The sequence below is a fragment of the Nomia melanderi genome, chromosome 4 (assembly GCF_051020985.1).
Source record: "Nomia melanderi isolate GNS246 chromosome 4, iyNomMela1, whole genome shotgun sequence".
Classification (NCBI taxonomy): Eukaryota; Metazoa; Arthropoda; class Insecta; order Hymenoptera; family Halictidae; genus Nomia; species Nomia melanderi.
The window spans coordinates 6,859,168-6,884,239 of NC_135002.1; the positions used below are offsets into that span (position 1 = coordinate 6,859,168).

General features: G+C 40.6%; 1 protein-coding gene across 5 annotated transcripts in view; it reads left to right on the forward strand.

The window, feature by feature from the left end:
- Positions 1-25,072, forward strand: part of SK (small conductance calcium-activated potassium channel) — a 297,154-nt gene that overhangs the window by 236,815 nt on the left and 35,267 nt on the right. For all 5 annotated transcript variants that reach the window (XM_076367256.1, XM_076367257.1, XM_076367255.1 and 2 more), the window contains one exon: positions 9,170-9,265. In XM_076367256.1, coding sequence (XP_076223371.1) covers positions 9,170-9,265 — 96 coding nt within the window. The remainder of the gene's footprint in view (positions 1-9,169; positions 9,266-25,072) is intronic.

Genomic DNA, 25,072 nt, shown 5'->3' on the forward strand with positions numbered 1-25,072 from the left:
GAAACCGGGGGCTGGATAAATTAACTGCGGATTTTATGCGTTTACGGCACACGTAATTTCTTAAAATTCTCTATTCTAAAGGGTTTGTGAATGTTTCACGGAGCTTTCGGTTAATAGAATCCCCGAACAGAGCGAATGAAATTTTATTTAATTACAGTCCTCGTAAATTGATGCACGGCAATCTGTACTTTTACAAATATTCCGGAATTTCGTTGTAAATAACTTTGTATCCATATCAACCCCTTGCCCTATGATTTCTTTCTCAACTCTGATACGGTTACGTTGTCGTTAATTTATTGGAAAAAACGAAAAACTGTCAAAAAATTGATTACGGAAGAGTAAAATTTGCTTTGAATTCGAATGAATTGAGTAATGTTCATGTCTGTCGAATCACGCTGAAAATTTTCACGAGTCTGACACGTCGTTGTAAGACAAGGGGTTGAGCAAATAAAATTATGGTGTTACTATAGTATAAATAATAAAATGATGGATCTTGAGTAATCGAGAGCTAGGAATAAATATATGTATTTAATAAAATAAAGCTAAACTATGGTCAAAATATAAAATATAAACAACACATTCTTACATTCACCCTTCTTAAAAATGCCTCAACCTACGCTAAGAATTCTAGACACTACAAAATCTACACCAATTTAATCGTCAAGTAACTAAGATAATCGATAACGTAGTAAGAAATGTGATTTACATAAAAATTCAAGCGTTTCAACGCGATCCACTGTGCGACTGTCTTCCAACGCGTTCTCCGCTTTCGGTGAAAGCCAAATGCCAAATCTAGTATCTACACGGGGCGTCGAAGCTCTCCCCTTTCGCCAGAAGTGGAAAATGCATCGAAGAAACTCCAGCTTCCCTCTATGCGGGGGATAAACGAAAAAATATATCGGACCCGACGAGCGCCTCGACAGAAAATCACTACGACACCGCTCCGGAGAATGGGAAGCACGCGTGCAGCCGCATGTAGACGCGGGATGCGGTATATTCCGGGAGACACATAATTAAACTGCCATATTTCTTGTTAATAAACTCTCTTCAACGCGGGCCCGGTTATTAAATAGCTGGAACAGTGCGCGTAGCAGATGAAGACCGATGGCGAGCGTAGTGTTCTTCGCGCGAAAATAAATGGGGTGTACAATAAAATTTTGTTTTGTCAGATTTCGTTTCCCGGGAAATCGGGTCTATAAATTCGTCGGGTACGGGTACAGCGCTGCTAAAAAACGGATATAAAGTACCACTGTTAATTAAGAGGAGCAGAGTTCCGAGGTGAAATAGCGAAAATTCCTTGAGAAAATAACAGACGAATAATTCTTGTAATAATCGATCGAATGAATTTTAGGATTCATTTCATAAAATATCATTCTTCCTCGTTAATTGTGAATTCTGGTTTCATACTTTTGGCCGGTATTGTACGCGCATGTTGTACAGTGGATGTGGGTGGAGTACATCAGGCACGTCCGGTGAACATTGCGCGAGTGGCTCCAGGGAAAGGAATAAAGATTACTTTCGCTCTTCGTTCAAAACGAACCGTTTAAAATTCATTTGTCGAAATGAATTTGAATGAGTGTAAAATTTATTTATTTTAATCGGATCTTATACCGCGGCTCGTGTTTTGTTTGCGACTTTTATTGTACGTTGTACGTTGAAGCGAACGGACGACGGGATCCTGTAACAAAGGATTTTCTTTGAATGAACGGTTACGCGTTTCGGCATTGTAACAATGGCATCGTGAATTTGATTGTCTTTGCGATGGTAATTTCGGAAATCTTTTCACGAAATTAAGAACATGAAAGATATGGAAATGTAACGACGGAGGATATTTATTTAAAACGTCGGAAACCGTTCTCTAAAATTGGTTAAATTATCGTAACTCTTGCGAACATAATTCTTTTTAACAAATCCTGGAATATGATCACACGAATCAGCCCAGCAGATAGTTTACTTTAAAATTCAAACTCACCGTACAATCAGATTTCATTCTTACTTTAATAAAAAGTTATGCAATACGTTCATAATTTTATAAAATTTATATTATATACTATTATACATATGAAATTTTATAAAATCATTTCCACTATCTCACTGTTCACTCTATTAAAACAAAGCTTCCGGCGTTCAAAATAATACCAAAACAAACCCTAAATTGAAAAACATAAGCTAACATAACTATATATTATCCATATAGTAATCTAAATTATTATGGTGTTAGCGTTTGTTATTTTAGGATTTGTTTTGGCAAAACAAGGAACACATATACCAATACCACTATATATCTCCTATATACTAATTTCAATTATTATGGCATTATTGTTTGTCTATTGGAGCTGTTAATCGAGAAACACATAAACTAATATAACTATATATTTTCTACACACTAATTTAAATTATTATAGCCTTAATGTTTGTTGATATAGGATTTTGTTCTGGTAATTCCAGTAATTTCCAACCACTATATACTCCAAATTGACAGAAATGAAGTTTCCCTCTACCCAAAGGCACCTTTCACAATACACCGCTCGCCTTTTCCGCTGAATCGTTCGTTCTCCCTGAAATTCCTGAGAAATCCCTTATTCCCGCGGCGTGGACCTCAAATTTTCCTCAAACTCGTGTTAAATTGCACCGATTCACGGGAAATGGATACCCGCCCGTTGACAATGCGATACGACGAAACAAATTATCCAACGTGAAAGCCGCCGGGCCGATACCTCCGGTTCCATTTCATTCCTAATCAATAATCCCCTTTTCACGGAGCCGGCTAGACCACTCGAGAAAAGTGCAATGCTGCGGATTTGGCCGCGCGTCCGCGCCGGATTAAGTCCTACGGGTATTATTGACAAAAGGAGCGAGAGAGCCGGCGCAGCGGCCGCGCTGTCTACCGCTGGTCGCCGTCCAAAATTACGATTCCGCCTCGGCGAGTGGTTTTCCGCGTCGTTGTACACGCGACGACGTGTTCCGCGTCGATCCACGGAACGGCCGTTTCTCTCGCGCGGACTGATGGGACTTTGATGGCCATCGTTCTTCCCTCGGGAGCGCTGGATTTCTCGAAAGATTGAATCGAAGGGCCGTCTCTGGACAAAACCCGAAGCTTCAACTATTCAGATAACGAAAATTGAAGGTCGCCAATGTGTACTCCTTGCTGTACGAAATGATTTTCGTTTGAAAAATCGAAACTTTGCGCGAATAAACTCCGTTTCTCTGTTTAACGTCGGAATTGAAACGCGGAATATCCACTGTCATTTGGGAAACTTCATGATATCCCCGTAATGTAAACAAAAATATAACCGCCACATGTTTAGCTCTATACCTTGCAACTTTTGTCGGAAGCACTTTGTTTTTGTAATATTCATACTTTTCGAGTTATCGAGTTTTATTCGGGAAACGGTTGTTTGGCTGCTTTGTGGGTCGACGCATTATGTTGTTCATTATATTATGCATTATACTGCTTATTACATTATACATTATATTATTCATTACACTTGTGGGAAATGTGAGAAGAAATAGATTCAATGTTTTGTGGGAAAAGGAATATCGGAGATGTTTGGGAAGGCTAGTAATATTTGGTAGTATAATGTCTAAGAGTTAAGATGGTAATGTATAATATATTGCACTTAATAATCAGTAAGCGAGACAGAATATAATGAACTATTGAAATTGAATTTCGTAGAAGCATGGTTTCTGTTTCATCGTTAAATTATTCTCGAATATTCGATATGTTTGAATAACACGTCGGTCGGCGGAGAAATATGGCATTAATCTTTTCCGTTGCAGTGCTTTAGGGACAAAATATTCCAGTGTAAAAGGGAAATGAACGCGGACAAAGTAACTGTCCCAGCTTTGACATTCTTTGATGCATTCTCGTGCTGCCACAGCGAAAATGCAGTTACTCAAACGTCACCGCGAGACACATCCCTGCCATTTAACGCAAAGGCCGCGCTCGAACGTTACACGCGGGTGCTCCATGTCCCTCTGTGGCTAATTTATATTGCTCTTAGTGTAACTAACTAATTAACTGACTGCCCGCTGTTATAGAAACCGCAGATCTGCCGCTGCGAAACCGAAATCTGGCCACCGAACGCACCGTCCATTCGATGGACTAATTGAATCGGGACATTATTTACTCGTGTCCTTAAACATTAAGTATTCCGTGACCCTTACATCGGCAACCAAACTGTCTGCATTGGTCTTATACTTTTAGTATTACGATATTGTATATTATTTTTTACTGTCGCATATTATTTCAGTATTACAATATGTCCACCTTTATTATTACAATGTATCTACTTCTCTTATAACAATACTGTACATTATTTTGTTACTGTATATTATTTTAGTATCACAATATGTCTACCTTCATTGTTATATTATTGTAAATTATTTCTTGTTACCGCATATAATTTTAGTATCACAATATGTCTACCTTTATTATCATAATACTGAACGTTACTTTTTATTATTCCATATTACCTTAGTACTGCAATATTTTTTAATTCAACGTGCTTCAACGTTGTAAGCCGCGCACGAGAGAAAATCCGAATAGACAAGAGTACCGAGCTGTCTGGTACACGAATCGCGACACTTAAGGGTTGAAAAAGTCAATTTGACAGCTCGGTGGTTCCAGCGTTGAACGAGAAACTCAACGTTGAGGACCGTTTATAGTTTATTCCTTCCGTTTTATTCCCGAGCCGGTCGATATATTTGATTCCGTCCAAGTTCACGGCATTCGATACCTTTAAATCCGGCCTTTACGCAGCCTCCAACTACCGGCAGCGTAATCCGCATTGAGCACGGCCGATATAAAACGAGTAATCAAATTCGACGCGCATGGCGCACGACTTCTCCCTGAATATAAGCCGCGACGAGAGCTGTTCGCGTCCTCCTGCTCCATGAAATCGATGGTCCGTTTAGTTAAGAACCGTTTCCGATCGATAGCCGGGCACGATCAGATTATATTTATTTATTCGAACTCCGAGTGCGAATTCGCTGTTTATTATTCAAATTAGATATAAGACAGACCGATAAGCAAACTGTGGATCTTTATACATTTATGAAAAGTTTGATAGTGCAGTGCTTTTTATATTTGTTGGGGACAACCATTTTCCATCGTAATTGAATTAAATGAAATCGAGGGTCCGTTTATATTTATTGTTTATTATTCAAATTAGATATAAGACAAACTGATAGGCATATTGTGAATTTTTATACCTTTATGGAAAATTTGAGAGTGCAATGTTGCACGGAAACAACAGAAAAGAATATACAAAACACCTATCGTGCAATGTATTTTTATAATATTTGTTATGAATAGCCATTTTCTATCGTAATTCTACTATCTTAATTACATTCTTAACCATTCGAATTTGCATACAGATCCGCAGTCCACTGATAAGGGTTCCAGATGGAAGTAACATGCACACGGGAAACAATAGATTTTTCCTTCGATTATGAATGTCCTTTTAACCTGCAATCTCGTTTCCTTAATGATACGAGGAGGTGTGGGAGGTTTGCATTTGCTGCATTGGTTAGTTATAAACCAGTGATTACATAAGAACAATGTTTTCTTTTTTGTCAGAATGTTAAGTATAATCGAGGAACGCATTATCATATCTGGCCGTCTCCTCGTTAAGGTATTCCGTTCATTTTTCAACTTCTTACGGTGGCCACTTCAGCCGACATCAGTCCTTTCCTGACTCGACGTCCTCGATTTAATTACAGAGAGAATACTCGACGCAGAGTGCTTCGAGTGATTCGAGGGTCCTCCCGGCGCAGACCTAACGGCGCTTGTCCTTTTCCTCTCCTTCATGCTTTCGTCGACCTTGGTTTTTTTTATCGAGATTTCCTTCTGTTACCAACTACGCTAATTCACAATCGCTAACTCACTGATACCGAAATCTAACGACACGTATAGAAAACATACATTCAAATAGTTCCAAGGAAACAAGTATTTCTCGCTAATAGGATACTACATTTACAATTAATTACTCTGTAGATAAACTTGCTGGAATTTATTATACGATATACCAGTACTTAACTTAAACGGAAGATTCATTGAAAACTAACACGTTCAATTCAATATTCTCTTTTATTCGCGTCTGTTCTCATATTTCAAGTAATACACACAACAGTGCAAATACAGATCGTCAAATATCTATATCATCAATTATTTTCATCCATACAATGAATCCTACTCAGACGCCTATTATTCCTCCCATACTACTTACTTTCACAAACAAATCTTATCTCCTGTTCGTGCACGCTGTCCAGGCAATGTTAGTTATACTAACATAATTAACTATACTCTCACTTTGTGTAAAATAGTTCTCCTTCTCTCGGTTGAAAGTGGACTGTATTTGTTGATTGATAATGACTGAAAGCAATGTGTATGTGTGTACAAAGTTGACGTATGTGTTCGTCCAGCGAGCACAGCCTGATTTGTAATTAACTTGTATTGACTACATGTCTCTGCCTTATCGTGAGTCTGTAACTCTATATATATATAGGGTGAATGGCACCACTATGCGTGCGTGCGTGCAGGCGACCGAGTCAGACCGCGACGAACCGGCGCCAGTATATTTGGAAAACCCTGAAGAAGTGTGAAAGAAAAGCGTGCATGCGACCGGTGTCGTTCCGCGTCCGGGCGGCGCCGGGATGTTTGGTAAATAGCGTGACAGCGTTTGGAAAGTCTTGAGTGACTGAAAGAATACGAGGAAGAGTGTCTGGAACCGAGCGACTGGGCCCCGAGTGTCGTCGAGGTGACTCTGAGAGTGTGATTCAAGGGAGGAAGTTTCACTGGATTGCTAACACTAGTTTTTATTCAGTTGAACTGAGTACAAGTGTCTTAGTATAAACGTCGCAAAGTCGCTCTTACAAAAAACTGAGTCCTCCTTTCCGTTTTTCCTCCGTATTTAATGGATTCTTTAAAGGAGTGGGGGAAAGGGATTTTGGGAGAACTGAGCGTAGCTTTGCAATCTTGGAATTCCATCGCGGCGGTCCCTGAGTTTTCGGAAAAGGTGAATTTTGTCACCGGATGCATAAATTTGGTATCTAAAAGGAAAACTGGACAGTTGAAAGGAGAAAGGGATTTTCAGGGTACGTAATTCAGGTGCATGGACAGGAAGTTGTTTTTGTTTCGGAGAAAAGGCGGAAGATGCAGCCTCGGAAAAGGTCTTAACCATCCCTAAATGAGATAATTTGGGTATGTGGTGATGCTTATCGCGACATGAGAAAGGCGTGTACGTGACTGCGTGAATTTTCACTATGGACGAAAGATGCGAGAAGGGTGCAAGTGTAAGAAAGACAGAGCGAATGGGGGTGTGCATTAAAAGCGAGTGGGAATGCGTGCGCGGGAGACATTCGATGATAGTGGAACGAGACATTTGAACGAGAACGGTTTGGTGCGAGACTGCGTGATCGGCGAGCGAGCGTTTATAAATCTATGCAGACATTGCGATTTGTAAGGGAATATCCTACAACATTGAGGACTTGTACGGGATAGTTCCTACATATATAAGAATAGTTGTGTACGTCCCTTCTGACCTGCAAAACCGGTGGCTGCGCGCTCGGAGTTCAAGTTGAGCTGCTTCTTTTATATGTCAACTACTGGTCAATTATGACGCCAGATGGTAAAATGCAGCGTAACTCTACTCGCGGCGACGGCTGTCGCACCCAAATAAACCATGCCGGAATATCTCTCATAAATCAACAACGTTAATGATACAATTCCTGAAATAAGCCATCACCAACGTACACAATCAGAATGCACAAAACGACGCGCAAAACCATGCACAAAATTCTCGATCTACTCGCAAATGACGCGAGGAACGTTGAACACTGCCATTCAACGCTCGCCAGCGCGTTCCCGAGAAGTACAAGAAAATCCGCCCCTTCCCGCGAAACTTTCCCTCGTAAATCCGAACGGATATGTTTTCAACTTTCCTTTTCGCAACATTCGTTGCACGTATCGCGTGCGCCGAAGGAAAGGGAAAATGCCGCGCGTCTGAGGGGCCGGAGGGGGCAGGGCCGGCGCGATATGGAAGTTTATTTTTCCGAGGCAACCGTCCCGAGTGTCGGCCAGCGTTTTACGAGCCTCGAGGACGACGGCGCGGCTTAACGCCGCCCGATAAAGTTGCAGCGGCCCGTTCGACTTTTACGAGGCAGCAATAAGTAACTTTACGCAGACGTCTGAATATTTCATTGGGGTCTAATCTACGCGCGTTGAAACGGCGCCGACTCGCAATTAGGGCCAGCCGGGAGGAAACTCGGTTGGGACACTCGCGCGCGTCGTTCGGTAACTTTAATTACTCGGCACCGCGGAACTTCGCGAAGAAAATTTTGTGCCAGCCGCTTGTCGGCTCGGTTCCATTCGACTTTACGACGTCTGGGAGACGTCTGATTCAATTGCCTGTGGGACCCGAATTTCGACCGAACCGTCCGTTATTTAAAGGATTATTCTTAACTATTGCGCGACGGACTGTACAATCGCAATGAAAATGTTCAATAACGTGCCTAAATTGATAATAATGTAACGCAAACATTGTACCGCCAAATAATTAATAATTGTTCCTGCTTTTCTTTGCTACAAAGGCAAAACGCTTAAGATTTTCGTGGCGCTCAGGGGAACGCATGGGATTTTCCCATGGGATTGTTCAACGCTAGAACAACCGAGCATTTAATACGATTGACATCTAATCCCTCTGCAAATTGTGATAATAGATTATTTTCAATTTCCTCAAACATTCACTAGTACTATTCAAATGAAACTATTTATTTTCAAACTCATTTCAAATATTCAATACGCTTAAGGTATCGATAATTTCAGAACAGAAAGATCGGAACCATTTTGACCGGTACGGTAGTTCCAGTGTTAAATTGTACCAAATTTCTTTAGTTGAATTATGTCACGGTATTTCAAGTACGTGGATCGAGATGTAATTGTTGGATATAGAAGACTGTATCCGATGTTTGTATTGTATCAGGGATATTTTTTACGGAGAATTTCCGGCGGATTTGCGGAGTTTATGGGAAGTGTACCGGTGGAGACGAGAAAAGTCAGTCTGCTAGCCCACTGCACGGGGAACTATGTAAATTTAAGTGGCCGTAGCGTGAAGGCGATACATCATTGCAGAGCCGGGATTCACGAGGACGATGTTTTATGTTCCAGGCCTCGTTTTACTCGACAGCATTGAAAACCCTGATCTCTGTGTCTACTGTGATACTGCTTGGCCTCATATTTGCTTACCATGCCTTAGAAGTTCAGGTGCGTATAAAAATCCAATAGACTCGACGTAGTGACCTTGTAATCTGCATGTAAACAATTTTCATAAATAATTTTCACAATGGAGAATTTTACTCCGCCGCGGACTATTTTAAGAGGAACTAAACAGCTCGTGTCGCGCCTCTTTCAATGCAACGTCGGCATCGGTCCACTAATAATAATGCAGTTCAAGCAAATTAGAGAACAACTGTGCGTTAAATACATTGAACAGTTCCTATACGATACATATATATATTATATTCTAACACCAGAATACCAATTCTAGCCAAATAACTAGAATAACAGCTTCCTAAACGACCCTTCACTTTAGAATTCCTATAATCACTAAAATTTAACGTAAATAATATTTTTATCCAAGACAAAAGCACTACCACATAAACTATCCTTCATTTTAAAATTCCTACAATCGCTAAACGTTAACGTCAATAATATTTTTATCCAAGACAAAAGTACTACCAACGTACATAAACTACCCTTTATTTCAAAATTCCTACAATCGCTAAACTTTAACGTCAGTATCTTCATCGAAAACAACAGTACCACCGAGGCACGTAAATCGCCTTCCACAAATTCCTATAATCGCTAAAATTAAACGTTAATAATACCGTTACTTAAGACAGAAGTACCACCAAGGAATAAAAATAAAAATAAGAACGACACTCAAAGAAATAAACCACTCCAAAGACACTATTATCCTCCTCATCCTCTAAAATGACCGTAGGAGAAGCTTTCAGAGCAGCAGGCAGCAACACTTCCGTTCTTCTCGGATCCATTAGAAACGAATCGAACGATAATCGCAGGCACAGGGGCTCCGACAGCGACGAGACTGCCGGATCCGAAACCGGGTCCTCCGGGTCGCCTCCGGCTCCGGCTAACTCCCGGAAAGTGGCACGGCCGGAATGACTCGCGGACGCGTGAAATCGCGACACTTGTTAACCGCGCGCCCCCTTAATAATAATCTAACGATGATTAATCGTGTAATTGATACAAAACCAATTTCCCGCGAGTTACTCGGACCCCCGGCCGCCCCTCGGCCGTGTCGGCCTTTGACTGCGTCTGATTAATGACCGTGAAATTCCGCCGGCACAAAAGTGGCATTAAGTCGGGAACGGTGAATAATGAACCGGCCGAGTGATAATTCGCTCGGACCGTAAGCGAGAGAAGATTTAACGACTCGTTAACGAGTCGATGAAAGGGACGATTATTAAGGGCGCCAGCCCATCGATCGAGCTTTCGATTTCATCGGCGAATAATGAGATTGATAATAGGATTTCGACGCGGCGATTTTTGCTTTCATCGTGCATTAATTTTGAGAGATGTTTTAATGCAGAAAAGGGAGATAATTTTATTGTGTATGAATCGATATAGTATGTTAATTGATCGTAAGTAAATGTATAATCCTGATATCCGAATAATCGAACAGAAAGGAATTAAAAAGTAATACGATGATTCCATTGTCTCTGGGTTTGTTCTATATTTCTGTTCGAATTAAAGATTACCCGTACAACTATACAATTATACATAATTATGTATACTCTACGTTCTTTATACGTTAGACTCTACGTTTCCGTACGCTTCGAGTTCCCAAACTTCGTAACAAACTGTTATTTTAAAAGGAAAGCAAAATTCGTCTAGGTTCATCGTTGAAAGGTTTGCCAACGAAATGCCTTGATTCCAAATGAACGAAACAGCGTTTACCGCGCGAATTATGCATTTCAATTACAGAAGATTCGCTAAACGCGGCGAGTCCACTTCCGTCGATAACCGGCCGTTTACTGCTGTCCCATCTAACAATGCGCATAAATGAATCGTAAAGTCCTCCTTCCAGCGATCGTTCTCATCGCGGCGGGCATGAATTTTCATGAAGGCGATTCTATTTTAATTCGTGTGCACCGAAAAATAGAGGCAACCGGAGAGCCCTCGCTTAACCAACCGTCGATTAATATTATCGTCTGCTCTGACATTGTTTCGATCCCAGCCGCGCTAATAATGGCGGCTACAGCGGTCCACGGGTTTATTCCTCGCGTCGGTCTCGTTTTATAGCAGCCGCGTTAAAGCGAATCGTTTCGTCGCTACGGTATCGGAGCGAACAGCGGGCCGAGCTCCCGATTAATTGTCAAAACGCTTGCACCGACGATTCCGGGCGACCTGGGACGAGAAGATACCGTGGACGACGAAGTAACGCGTGAAGTGAGAGCGATTTCGCATCATTCGCTTCCCATTGCCAGGTAGAAAATAACAGAATACGGAACGTGATTACTATACGCTGAGTGACATCAAATGGTGCATGGTAAATGGAACACAAGAATAGGAAAGGAAGAAGTTTGTTCTGGTAAGCGAAAGATAGATTCAAAATACGTTTGATTGATAAATTAATTTAATCAATAGCATAATTCTCATTCTATGAATACGTAGTAAATAGAAAATATAAGGAAGGGAACAAACTGATGTGCCTAGAATTATGAAAGTGGTACAGGTCAAATATTGTTTTCTTTTAATTTAGTTTAAGATAATGTGATGTGAAACAACTGATGAACTCATTTTTTGTAAATCTTCACTTAGACCACTTTCATAATTGTGGACACAATCTCGGAATAAACCGTGGTAGTGATTTAACAGAAGTTTTTTTAATTAATTGACAATCGATTTAATCGAGTGCTATTATTTTTCGACGGGTGAATTTTCATTTTCCACTGGAAATCGGATGACGGAGACGCTCTGGCGTCGCGCAAATCATTTTCGCCTATATCCGGAGACAAAAGGGAATCAAGTCCATTGTGGCGTAACGTAAGATAGAATTAATTATTACACAAGAGTACCTATCTATTTCGCTTCGCTTCCGTTTCACGGGAGATGCTCGAATCTTTCATAAACTCGCTCGTTCCGTGGCGCTCCGTTGGAAATTACCGATTTGTCTGAACGTTTGAGAACGCTATCAAAAGTGCGGGTCTTATCTCCCGTGTTCTGCGGCGTTAACCGTTAACGAGCTGATTTCCGCGGTGGTCGTTGGTGAGAAAAATTAAAAATTCAAATGGGATAAATAACGCCGTGAATTTTACGGAGCCGCCGTAACGACGCAAACTGCCGATCAACGCGTTAAAAGTTCCTTAGTTAATATTCATCTTAAAAAGTTGCCACTGTAAACGGAAGAAGTATCGTGGAACGACTGTTGTCGTTATATTTTATGCGAGAGCAAATGCACCTACAGAGTCTAAAATTTTTACTGCGGCAAACACGTAGGGGCGACGCTCCTGAAAAGCTATTGCTTCGGAGCTGTTGGGAACGGGAGAAAAATGCACGGCGAATGATTCGATACGTTTAAATCGGGAAACGCAATTTCGAGAACGCGAATTTTACACCTGCACGAATCGAATAAACGGGAATGGCGTCCCCCTCGCGTAACACCGTTCTTGTTTACAAATCGCTTGGGATGGAGGTTACATAACATCCTCGGCTCTAAACGACACTGGATAGGAACGTTCAACGGGAATAGATAAAATAAAAGGGGAGTTAGACGATGCTCGATTAAAGCGACGGTATACGGCGAACGTTACGAGGAATCTCATAAACCCATCCCTGGTAGACGTGGGGAAGTGGAAATAAAAGCTTCGTAAAAATTGTGCGTCGAAGAATGAAATGATATTCAATTTTATATATTATTTTGGGGAACGGTGGAGTTTCATTGATGGAAAGTGTAATATACTATAACTCAAATACTTCGTAGGGGTAACAACTTGTTAATTCGATTTGAATTCAACGCAGAGAATAATAATGCGCCCTCGCTGGATCTATTATTTTGAAAAATGTTTCGGTTTGATTAATATAAAGTGTAATACGCTATAATTCAAATACTTCGTAGAGGTAACAACTTGTTAATTCGATTTGAATTCAACGCGGAGAATAATAATGCAGCTCTCACCGAACCTATCATTTTGAAAAATGTTTCGGTTTGACTAATGTAAAGTGTAATGTGCTATAATTCAAATAATCCATGGAGGTGACAACTTGTTAATTCAATTTGAATTCAACGCAGAGAATAATAATTCAACCCTCACTGGAACTGTTCCGTTTTTTATTACGACGTTCACAATGCATGAAACCCACAATCTAACGAGCGCATGGCAAGAAACTGTGTATACTTCATCAAGATCGGCAACACGCTACCATATTTTAATCACGAGAGCCAGAGTTCCCCGCCCAAGGAGCTGCACGCGAGTTGATTCGCGATTTAACACTTCGAGTGCCAAGTCAGCTATATACGAGTGACACATCTGTCATTAAGGAGTTGAAACTGAATATTTCTGATCGGAAGTGCAACGAAATTCTACGAATATTTATGCACTTGCAGCTTTCCCATATTACTAAAAATCAGGGATAAGAAATAAAGACTTCTTAATACTATAAATTCATTAGTACCTAATGTTCGAAATGAATTTCCTTCTATTATGAGAGAAAAATCTATTTCCTGCCAATATTCTTTTAATACCGATCCTCTCTCTAACCATAAACAACGTCAACTTCTCGATGATTCTCTGACGTCACTTTTCTATATAACAGTCGTGCCCACAAAGTTGCGACAAAATTAACACGTCCACTATCAGCGACATATTTACAACGATCAATGTTCCATACGTTATGCAAAGAAGAGCCCATTACGTGTGTTTTCGTCTACAATCGTAACGCATAATATAATTATTATCTGTCTTTTATAAAGACGATACATTCCATTAAATAAAATATTATTCCAACGACTGTTACTGAAAGAAGTACCAGTAGCGAATGGGTCGAACACCGCACGATTTCATCAAAATACGCAAACCGGAAAAAACAATATTAATCATTCGATTGAATTACATTATTATTACCGCACGCTGCATGCCACTCTTAGGCCGCATTATTCACAATATAGAAACGTTTTCAAGTAATCACCGTTCAATTCACTGAACTACAATCCAATTTGGCTGACCCTCGTAGCATTTAACGTGTCAAATAACGCGAACGTAAACATCTAACGCAAAATCAATCAAACGAAGAATGACTAAAATCGAATAAACATAAATAAGTGAACGAATAAAATGAAAATGAACAATCTACCGAATATCCTGAAGTACAGTCGCCCATCGCGGAAGGTTTCCGATTTCGTCGGACGGTTTCCGGTTGCCCGTAATTCGGCTCGAGCCGCAAAGCAGGCGCAGTTTCACCGGAAACCGGTGCCGTTCTGCGGTATTATGCCGCGAGCGTGCAGCTGCTAGCGCAGCGTCGCACGATAACGCAATTAGACCGCGACCGGTCGCGTTCGTCATCGCGAGAACAATTCGCAATTTTCTCTCGCGGCCGCGGCGGCAATCGAGTTTCGCGTCCCCGCGCCCTCCTCTCTCCCCTCCGCTGTCGCTCCCGTGCTCATCTGATACAGTGCCGTGTAATTTGATCGGAATTCAGGGACGCGAACGGTTCTCACGGACGGACACGGCCAGATCGGTCATAATCGCGATATCAACGGTCGCTTTACCGGCTATCACGAGGAATTCACGGCGTCGTGAAAGCCGCGGAACCACGCCGATTTTTCGTATCACGGATCCAACGGCGAGCTCGCGCCGATAACGCTGCACTTTAACGACCGCAGCTGCCCGCGCTTTACGACGCTCGCACGCACCGATCCGCGTTCTCTTTAGCCTTACGGGTTTATTTCGTAGGAAGGGATAATGGGAGGACATCGCTGACAGTTTGAACGAAGGGATGAAGGTAGAGGTACCTTCGTTTGGGATTCTGGTAAATGAATTTTGAAAGCGGCAGCCCTGAAATGGTTCTTCGAAGTAGGTACTTAGGTTATTGATGATCTTTAGCGAACCATGAGTTATTGTATGGGTAGCATATCAGTCAGAAGCCAATGCCGTTAAGTCGATTCTTAAGCATTCTGACTTTTGTAAACTTTCATGGAATAAATATTCTGTTATTGCAGAGCTCACCCTTTGAAAAGAATACATACTTTTCTGGTAGTGAATAAACCAAGAATTTTGAAAACCGGTGTATTAGGAAACATCAATTTTCTCGATTTCTGTTTTCTGGTCTTGCATTGGCTTCTAAATGACTCATGTTAGGAAAATTCAGGATGAACACTTTGAGAATGCAAACATAAACAATGAACTAAATATAATGGGCAATCTATTCGAAAGCAAAAGCTAGCAAAGATCGATGTTTAACTCAAGACGATTAAACCTCCATCTCGCCTATCTCTCGCAAACACTACAGACTGAATGAAGAATTAATGAACTCGAGCCTCTGTTAATTAACAATAAACCTCTCCGAGCACTGTTCACTGTTTAAACGGAATCCCCTTTCCAAATTAGACCGATAAGATATCATCTGCCCCGCAGTATGCAAAGTTAACGCGATCCCGCCGGAAAGACTTAGCGCGGTCGGGATTAATCACCGAATCATTTGTACACGTGAAACAAGAGAGAAGGCTTCCGTGATCGAGATTCCGATTTGTCTAGCCAACAGCCGGTTTTATCGCGGCGTCGAGTCGCGTTGCTGTTGATGAGCTTCCCCTGGTAATTGATGACGGAGCCCCGGAGTCCTTGGCCGTAGAGATCGCGGCGTACGCTCGCAGTGGTATGAACCGTCATAAGTCAGACACGTAGTAGGACCGACCCGTACGTTCGCAGTCTGCACGATAGCGGTTTCCTCGGATCCCCATCTGCGTAATCTCGGGGCCGTACATCAGACCGAATGAATCGCATTATCCTGCGAGTTCGCATCGTGTTCCACGCGAGTATCTCGACTGGTTATCGATGATCAAACAATACGAACGGCCGACAAGTTACCGAAATCCGCGGCTCCTCGAACACGAAGTTCCTCGCCGGAAGTTCTGACGGTGCATTGAATCGACCGAATCCGAATTTGGAGCTAAGTATCGCGCATTCCAATATTGCGGTGTTTGTGGCTCTCTGTTTTTATCATTGTGACATTCTGCTTTGTGTTTTGGTACGTTTAGTAACGGGTTCGTTGGGATTCTATGTTTTGAGGTTGTTATAGTTGTTGTTACAGGGATCGTTCTCTTGGATTTAATTGGGACAAGGTTTATAGTAGTTCATATCGGTTTTGTAGTGGTTCTCTGTTTTTATTATTGTGACATTCTGCTTTGTGCTTTGGTACGTTTAGTAACGGGTTCGTTGGGATTCTATGTTTTGAGGTTGTTATAGTTGTTGTTACAGGGATCGTTCTCCTGGATTTAATTGGGACAAGGTTTATGGCACCTCGGTTTCAAATTTTTCGGATTTTGAAGGTTCAGCAATTTGGAAAATCGTCGCGTTTCTATAGTTTGATTGTAATGTTATGCGAAGGATTGGATTCTAGTTGGATCTGGATTAAGTTTCAATGGAATTTGAATGGTATGAACATACATTAATAATTCGTTGATTACTCTTGTATACGGTATGTATGACGAATATCGTAGGAATGAATGGGAGATGTTTATCAGTTACACCGTCAATTAAATCACAACACCCATTTCGGTGGTCAACGAACACGATTGAATTACGTATAGATTCGCGTGTACCGGTGTCCAGAAAATCGGGCAGGCTCATCGATATAAACAAAAATGGTCGACTCGCTGCCGGTGTTTCTCCCTTTATCGGCGAGGGGGATTTTACTGGGAAATAATAAGCACCGAAATTGCGTTACAGGATAAATCGTTTAACCCGGCGACGGATTAATAGCGATCAACGGATCGACGTTGTTTTCTACGGCGAGCAATAGAACGAATACTGGCCGGCGTCGGACAACATTTGCATCCGTTTAATTGAGTTAGTTCCCTAGTTAGCGCGGGATTCGCAACAAGTTTGATATTCCCCGTTTAACCGTTCCGTGTTCTGTAATAATTGAAATAATTGAAGTGCGAGCGGGATGATTTTCTAGAAATTCGTTAATTGCGATACACGTAAAATAATTAATTCCGCGAAGCCGTTTTCCATTCGGCTGCGCCGATTCTACCGCTGTTAACGTGTTCAACGCAAAGACGTTCGTGCGAAAATTATTTCCAATTCGCGTTCAATTTGACTGAATATTTATAAATTCAGGAGTTTCACAATTCATTGTTTTCTTCGTTCAAACTGTACCGTGATTGTGATTTTAGTTATCGAAAGTATTTGAAGTCATTATACAGTAGCTGTTCGTAGAAATTCTGCGGTTGTTTTATGATCGTTTAAATTCGCGTCTTCATCGAAATGGTTGAAATTCATGTTTCCAATGGGAGCGTTATGAATAATTATCATTGGAATTCGTGCAATCGTGTTGACTTGAATCCCGTTCGGCTTAAGGAAAACGGATTCGCGGAGAGCGTGGCTCGAACTCGCGCGGAACTGTTTTCGCGGTTAAAATCACACCGAACGTAGTGCAGGAATCGATAAAGTTTATTATATATTTCTCTGTTCGCCTCTTGAAACACAGCAGATGTAATAACGCGCATGACAGCACTCGACCGATCGGCCATCTTGACGCCTATCCATGCGACGCATTAAAATCGACGGAAGGTGCATGCGGCTGATACGCGGATCGAACTGACGACAGCTCTAATCCTTTTTCCTGTATCTCTCGTTTCCATAAACAACGTAAAAACTGGGCAACAGTGGAACGAATGAAACCTGCGAGATTATAATTTGGATACATTCAGAAAGAGGCATTGAAGGATTAATTTCTTTCTTTAAGAATTACGGCGTAAAGCTATTATTAATCAAAAGGAAAAGAAACTACAGAGAATTCTCAGTTGAACTTTGAATATTCCAAAATAAAGAAATTAATTCTGCAAGTAATTACATCTCCATTTTGCATTTTTCCCTAATGTTATATGTTGGACAATTAAGAAATGACAATATTAGGAAATAGCAATATTAGAAGATTGAAATACTGGGGAATTATAACATTTGGGAATATCAATATTAAAAAATACCAATATTGGAAAATAGCAATATTAGAAAATAGCAATATTGGGAAATTATAAAATTGGGAAATATGAATATTAAAAAATAGCAATATTATATAATAGCAAATATGAATATTAAAAAATAGCAATATTATATAATAGCAAATATTAATATTAAAAGATAGCAATATTATATAATAGCAAATATGAATATTGAAAAATAGCAATATTATATAATAGCAAATATGAGTATTAAAAAATAGCAATATTATATAATAGCTATATTACAAAATATGAATATCAAAAATATTAATATTAGAAAGCGGTTACATTACCAAATAGCACTATTAGAAAATAGTAATACCAGAAAATAACAACGTAAGGAACAGAGAATTGATCATGATTCAGAAAATAGGATATTCAACGTCCATCTGTACAAAACCATCTTTCCAAGTCACGAACGGTCAGTAAAACAATCGTCTCTACATTTGATAAAACACGTGACGATCCCTGATTACTCGTAAGAGCATTAAGTCTCGTACAGAAGCCACGATAAGTGACTGAGACGAGCCAAACTCGGGGTAGCTTTGGATCCGGAGATAAACTGGCGAGCAGGGTAGCGCGTAATACAGGTTTAACAGCGCTTTCATTCAATTTGCCCGAGGATTACAGCAAACTTACCGCGATAAGAACGACGGACACGGACAAACGTCGCTGGAATATTCATGTCCGGGCTGGGAAAGCGATCGCGCGCCGAAAGTCGCGGAACGCGCCTCGATTCGAGCAGATTACACGCGAGCCCTTTCGATTACAACGTTTAACGAGGTGAAATCGATAACATCCTCGCTCGAGCCGGAAAAAGAACACCGCGCGCCGCTTCGCGATCACGAAGGAGGCGTTTTACGGTTGTTTCATCTGATTCTAAAATCAATTCCCCAGTCCATCGAGGTTAATTCTGTCGTTTGTTGACGGTGCTCGACGCTGTACGATATTGAACATCGAACAACGATTGAGTCCATCTTGACTGAGATTTTTATAGACTTCAATCTTTCACGTATTTATACTAAATCGTTGAATTATATCGAAAATTTGTAATTATATTATAAGAATTATTATATCAATTATTATAAGTGAACTGATTGACATGATCGAACTCGTAGAAGTTCGCTTGAAAAGAATGTGTAAAAAGATTGTAACGATCGATGTTACCAATCGATACTTTAATCTTCGAAGAAATGACATTAGCTAGTATATAGTCATCAACGTGCTCTAGTATTTCAGCCCGGCGTCTGGAAAATTGATTATAAGTTAACGAACAACGAACGGTTTGCTGCCGTTCCGCGTGCGAATCGCATAAACGCTCATGTTTATTCATTCATTTAAAGGAGTTTTCCGCACGTGGGAATAAATTCCATATGCGAACCTCAAGAAGAAAAAGAATCCTGATTAACATAGTATTGCTGGCGGCGAACGTATGAATCCGTAATTCATGAAACGGATTCCGCTATTGTCTGACAGGGGAATGCGAAGAGGAACTCATTTACGGTCCTGTAAATCATCGAAATCCTGTTTCCCTTAAACGCTGGGAAACTTGAATATTTTTTCAAGCAACACCATTCGTTTCTTCTTGTTGAATGCTTGTTAAACGAAATCAAATGTACAGATACAGCGTGTATTCGATTCGTGTCTTTGCGCAAAGAAAAATCGAAATGGACGAAATGGACGGTGCGTGGATGTTCGGAACGATGAGAGCGATCGGGAGATGCGTCCGCATCTCGGGAAATATTTCCCCGTGAACCTTCCGCCGGTATCGCGAGTCTCGTGGAAAGCCACGCGGGGTTTCCATTAAAATTTCTAATGCCGGGGATCGCTCGTAGTTTACAACGCCCACGCCGGACGGATTAGATCGTCCCGCGTTGTTCAAGAGCGCGGCGTGCAGTTAGTCTCGAATCGGTTTATGACTGAGGCCTGTGTAAACTCGGTAAGCCAAACACTTTGCGGCAAGCTTGCCCCATGGAAGTAACTTCAGTCATCAAATATCCTGCAACGGCGGCCATTTTGGAACGACCTAGTCTATTTCCTGCGAACGACCTATCTCCTATCACCTCCGCCCGTAAACTGTACTGACATGAAATTGATCCTTTTCAAATATGTCGATGGAAGCCGAAAAAGAATTGAAAATATTTTAATACTCCGTACATTTCTAGACAGTTTTTATGACGCGATCAAGACAATCTATAAATTAAAGAGAGGAACGCATATTTGAGGATGAGGAAATATATTATTCATTTGTGTTGTAAAGTTTATTCCATTGATTAGAGAATTTCTACGTTGACCAATGATGGCTTATTTCGATGTCTCTATATTGCTCATGATTCATTATGTTTCGTGTAATTTCAATACTCTCGTATGATTCGCTTCGTCGAAATGTCGCGTCAAGAAATATTCACGAAATTCGAAATCGAGCTGACAGTTTCAAATAACGAATCTACCGATGTTCAAATGCATTGTTATCTGTACCGTGCAATGTCATTCGATATTTCATCGGTCGAGTTCCGAGAAAGCTATCACAGCGGCGCGGAGCGCGCGTCCTCGAATCTTCCGTATCGTTTCGAACCACTTATCGTCGCGAGGAGCAACCGAAACATTTTTCACAGCGACTCGTCGGACACCTGTTATCAGTTACAACGGCTCCGTATCACCCGACGTGACAAAGTAACCTGTCGCCGGCACAAAGGGCTGATTTGTCTGGCGCGTGAGCGGCGACGATTGAATAACTCGTGTCTGCCGTGTTGTCGCGCGAACGCGCTGTCGCGGGTGTACACTTTTCTGGGAAGTGCAACCATTCCCGAAATGCAACGTCCTAGATATTTATTTCGAGATGTTTCGTTGAGAAATGAAACGATTTTAATATTGAAGTCGTCAAATTCAACCCTTAACGCTCAACGATTTTCTGTTGACTGAACTTCTTACCCTTTGCACTTTTCTAGGAAGTGCAACCATTCCCGAAATGCAACGTCCTAGATATTTATTTCGAGATGTTTCGTTGTGAAATGGAACAGTTTTAATATTGAAGTCGTCAAATTCAACCCTTAACGCTCAACGATTTTCTGTTGACTGAACCTCTTACCCCTTGCACTTCGTAGACGCCTCTCAGTCGCCGATTGATTAGACACAGCGAGATTATGAAGTTTGATATTTAATATTAAACTTTGTACAATGCATCGATATGTGAAATATTAAAAGAATTTTTTCGGTCCTAAATGTACTTGCAATTTCCCGTCAAGTTTGATAGAATGTCATTGGTATCTCATTAGAAAATGTTGAGTGTTTCCAATGAAAAAGGAGTGCAAAGGGTTAAACTTCTCTCTTTACATCGACGTCTTAAATATTGAAAGAAAGAGAACCACGTATCAGTCTCTCTTTATTTGAACAGTTAAATGATTCATTTACAGCCTTCGATTTTAGATATTGCAGCTCGAAGTCGCCATTACGGCGACGTTCGACCGCAAAGGGTTCATATCGAGAAAATACCTTACGAATGCAACCATTGCAATTTAGACTTCAGTTTTATGTATACGAGTGTCGCGCGGAGGTTGCCCGTGGCTCCGGTGTTAACGTTACCCGGTAACAGTTGTCGATACCAATAACCCAGACCCAAATTCGGGGAAACTGCGTCGATCGCGAAGAAAAAAGTGAGAGACGCGATAAGTCGCTGCCGTTGCGCGAACGAGGCTCGTTTGATCGAGAGGAACGAAAGAAGCAATTCGTGGAGAGGAAACAGTTCAATAAAAACTACAGCCTCTCGTAAAATTGCTGCAGTTTCCGAATTTCACGAAACTCGAATCGTTCGAGCTGTTGCTGCGTTGGTTGCGATTGCATGCTACGTAGTTTGCAGCGTTATTTTTGAGAATGTTTCGCCTTGGGTAACGTGAAATAAAAGAATAATACTTTTGTACTACTTAAGACATTTGTCTAAACAGTGAAGTAGTGAAATTTAATTTTACGAGCCAGAAGAATATAGAGAAATCTTTAATTAATGGAAAATCTACAGAGTGGTAGGATGATATTCGAAATGAGACCTTCATGAGATTTTGTAGAATCAAATGGAGTTATGATGCACATGTTTCTATGAGTCTGTATTTTACATAATAGAGGTTTACTCGTTAATCGCCTTATAAAATGTTACTTCTTGGTAACATGCTCGATTGATATGCAATTTTAATATCGATAAAATTACCGAGTCTACGGTATTTATTATTATATATGCATTACATTCGTAGGATACACGAGTACTTATCGTTGCTCGGTCACGAACGATCTACAATATAATAATCCTCGTGCATTATTCACAGAAATGTGACATTACAAAGTCGTCTGGTTCGAGTCTACTGTACGGTCAAGGAGGATTCAGCTAAGCGAAACTCGCATTGACCTGATTCCTCGCTAATTTACGACTTTCTATTGAATGAAAATACCGAATACCTACGGCATTCGATTAAACTCGTCTCGGAAAACTCTGTCCTATTATAATTAAAAAACTGTAGTGCTACGCTTAGGAGATATTAAATTGACTTTGTCTAATTTCCTGCCTACTCCTACCGTGCACGTATCAGACTTGAAACTTTACAAAGAAAATTAACATCCACCAAGAACACAAAATCGTTACATGACTTGCTCCGTTTTATTAAAACAAAAGTAGATACTAAATAAATAAATACCAAAACTGGCGAATTTTCTTTTTGCATTCTTCAGTATACAATATCAATGCAAGTTTCCGTTTGTAAGTCATCAATAATAACAGTCATCCGTAATACTGATGATAATCAAAGATAACACGCATAATCACGCAACATTCAACATAATTTTAGTTAACCTCCTCCAGAAAAGTTTCATATGGGCACTTACAACCTTTCTATAAATATTCCCCAATTTTTTAAATGAGTATTTAAGCAATCCTCTTTTTATTTCCATGTACAAGAATAACTTAAAATATTCAGCGCGAATGATGAGTTCTACCGTGTTCTCAGACACGTTCCAGTATGTTCACGCGTCGATCCACGGTGTAGCACCTTTATTTACATTTTCCGATAGCCGGTAGCGCTGAAAACGTCCGCGGGGACACGCCATTTTCATTCGAGCTCACCGAACACGGAACAATACACGATCGAGCGTTTCCGCGTTCCGTACCCGTCAATATTTACAACGCGTTGAAACCGTTCCGCCGAAATTAACAACGAAATTGGCCGGATACTGGAAAATCAGCGTCGAGTTTCCGTTGCATCTCACCTGGCCCGTGTTGCAAAGCGTGAACCAACTCTGCCGTGCGAGATTAATTACGAAATTTGTAACGCGAGTCGCGGCTATCGTCGATCGACCGAAATCGAGGTTTCAAAGGGTGAATCACATTTTCTTTTCGGTGACAAGTATCGAGTTGTTTGGAATTTGTCTTGAATTCGTTAAAATTTTTGGAAGTTTCAAAATGTTTGGAATTTTTTGAAACTTCTCGCACTGTCGAATGAGCAGCATTTTGATCTATAGGCTGCAGAAGCTGTATTTCTGAAGAGATAACTGAATATATTCATAAATCTCAATGAAAATATATCAAAAACGTGTGCAAAGTTTCAACTAAACAAACATGCGTAGTTTTGTCTACAGAAAACTCCGAAAGTGCCACATTTTTCGTCGAAAAGAAAATGCGATTTTCGCGTCAAGATTAAAGAGTCGAAAATCCCGAACGAGAGTTCGTTTCATGCGAAGTTTGGGACTCCGGAAAATCGAGTTTGATTCAATTTTCAGATTCCCGGACTAAATCGAATTGTATGGCTGACTATTATATAGTTTTTCTACTCGTTACGAACACCGATATTCTATTTAACGATATTCCGATCCATTGCAGCACCTCGTTGCATTTTTATCGAGTGAAACTGCGACAATATTTATGGAATCTGAATATTGGCGTGATATTAAAAAATCAATCGTGTGCAAATGGATATTACTATAATCTCTATGCGTTTATAAGAAATTTGAGAAAACATATCCAAAATATTCAAAATAACGTACTCCTTGGAACGTTCACCAAGAAAAATGATTTTCCAGCGTAATCCCATTTTTCCAATAATATTTTTAAAAGTGTGAATATCTACAAAAATTGGCAATCCAGATATTCTACGGAAAAAAGTGTTGAAAATATATTATAGGAAAAACGAAAGCGAGGAATCTTGATCCGATTATGATTTTTAGTATCCGACTAATATAGCAATGTTATTTAATTTCTGGTCGGAATTATTGCCTCTACAGCGCTGGCGCAAAGGAATTGCGGATGAAACGTACCGAAATCGGGACGATAAATTTTTATCGATTATACAGTAAAATTTAACGGCGCTCCGTGTCGAGGAATGGTTTCAAATAAACCATGAGACCCGCCCACCCCTTCACGCCGTTAAACGTCGCGGCAGCTTTTCGAATCATTCCAAGAGGATCGTTGACGATCGTCTTTGATCCCTGTGAACATTTTCTCCGTCCGCCCCTGAGGATTACGGTTCCACGTGGGAGATTGAAACGCAGAATGCTCACGGTTCCATAGGAAATAATGAAAGTGGCAAAAGTGATCACGTGAAAACATAAAAAAACCGATTACGCTGACTTTCGTCTCATATCTGCGATCTGTACGATCTGGATCGTGCCTCAAAAACATTGTATTAATTGCTCGAACCGATTAGACAAAGGAACAATCTTCTGTGTGCTACAATTAACCCTGGAGCATCGATCTTTTGTCACAATAAAAGTCTTTTCAATTACACATGTAATATCATTCATAATATTTTCTAATCTAATTTATTTATGTTCTTCTGTATCATTAATTTACG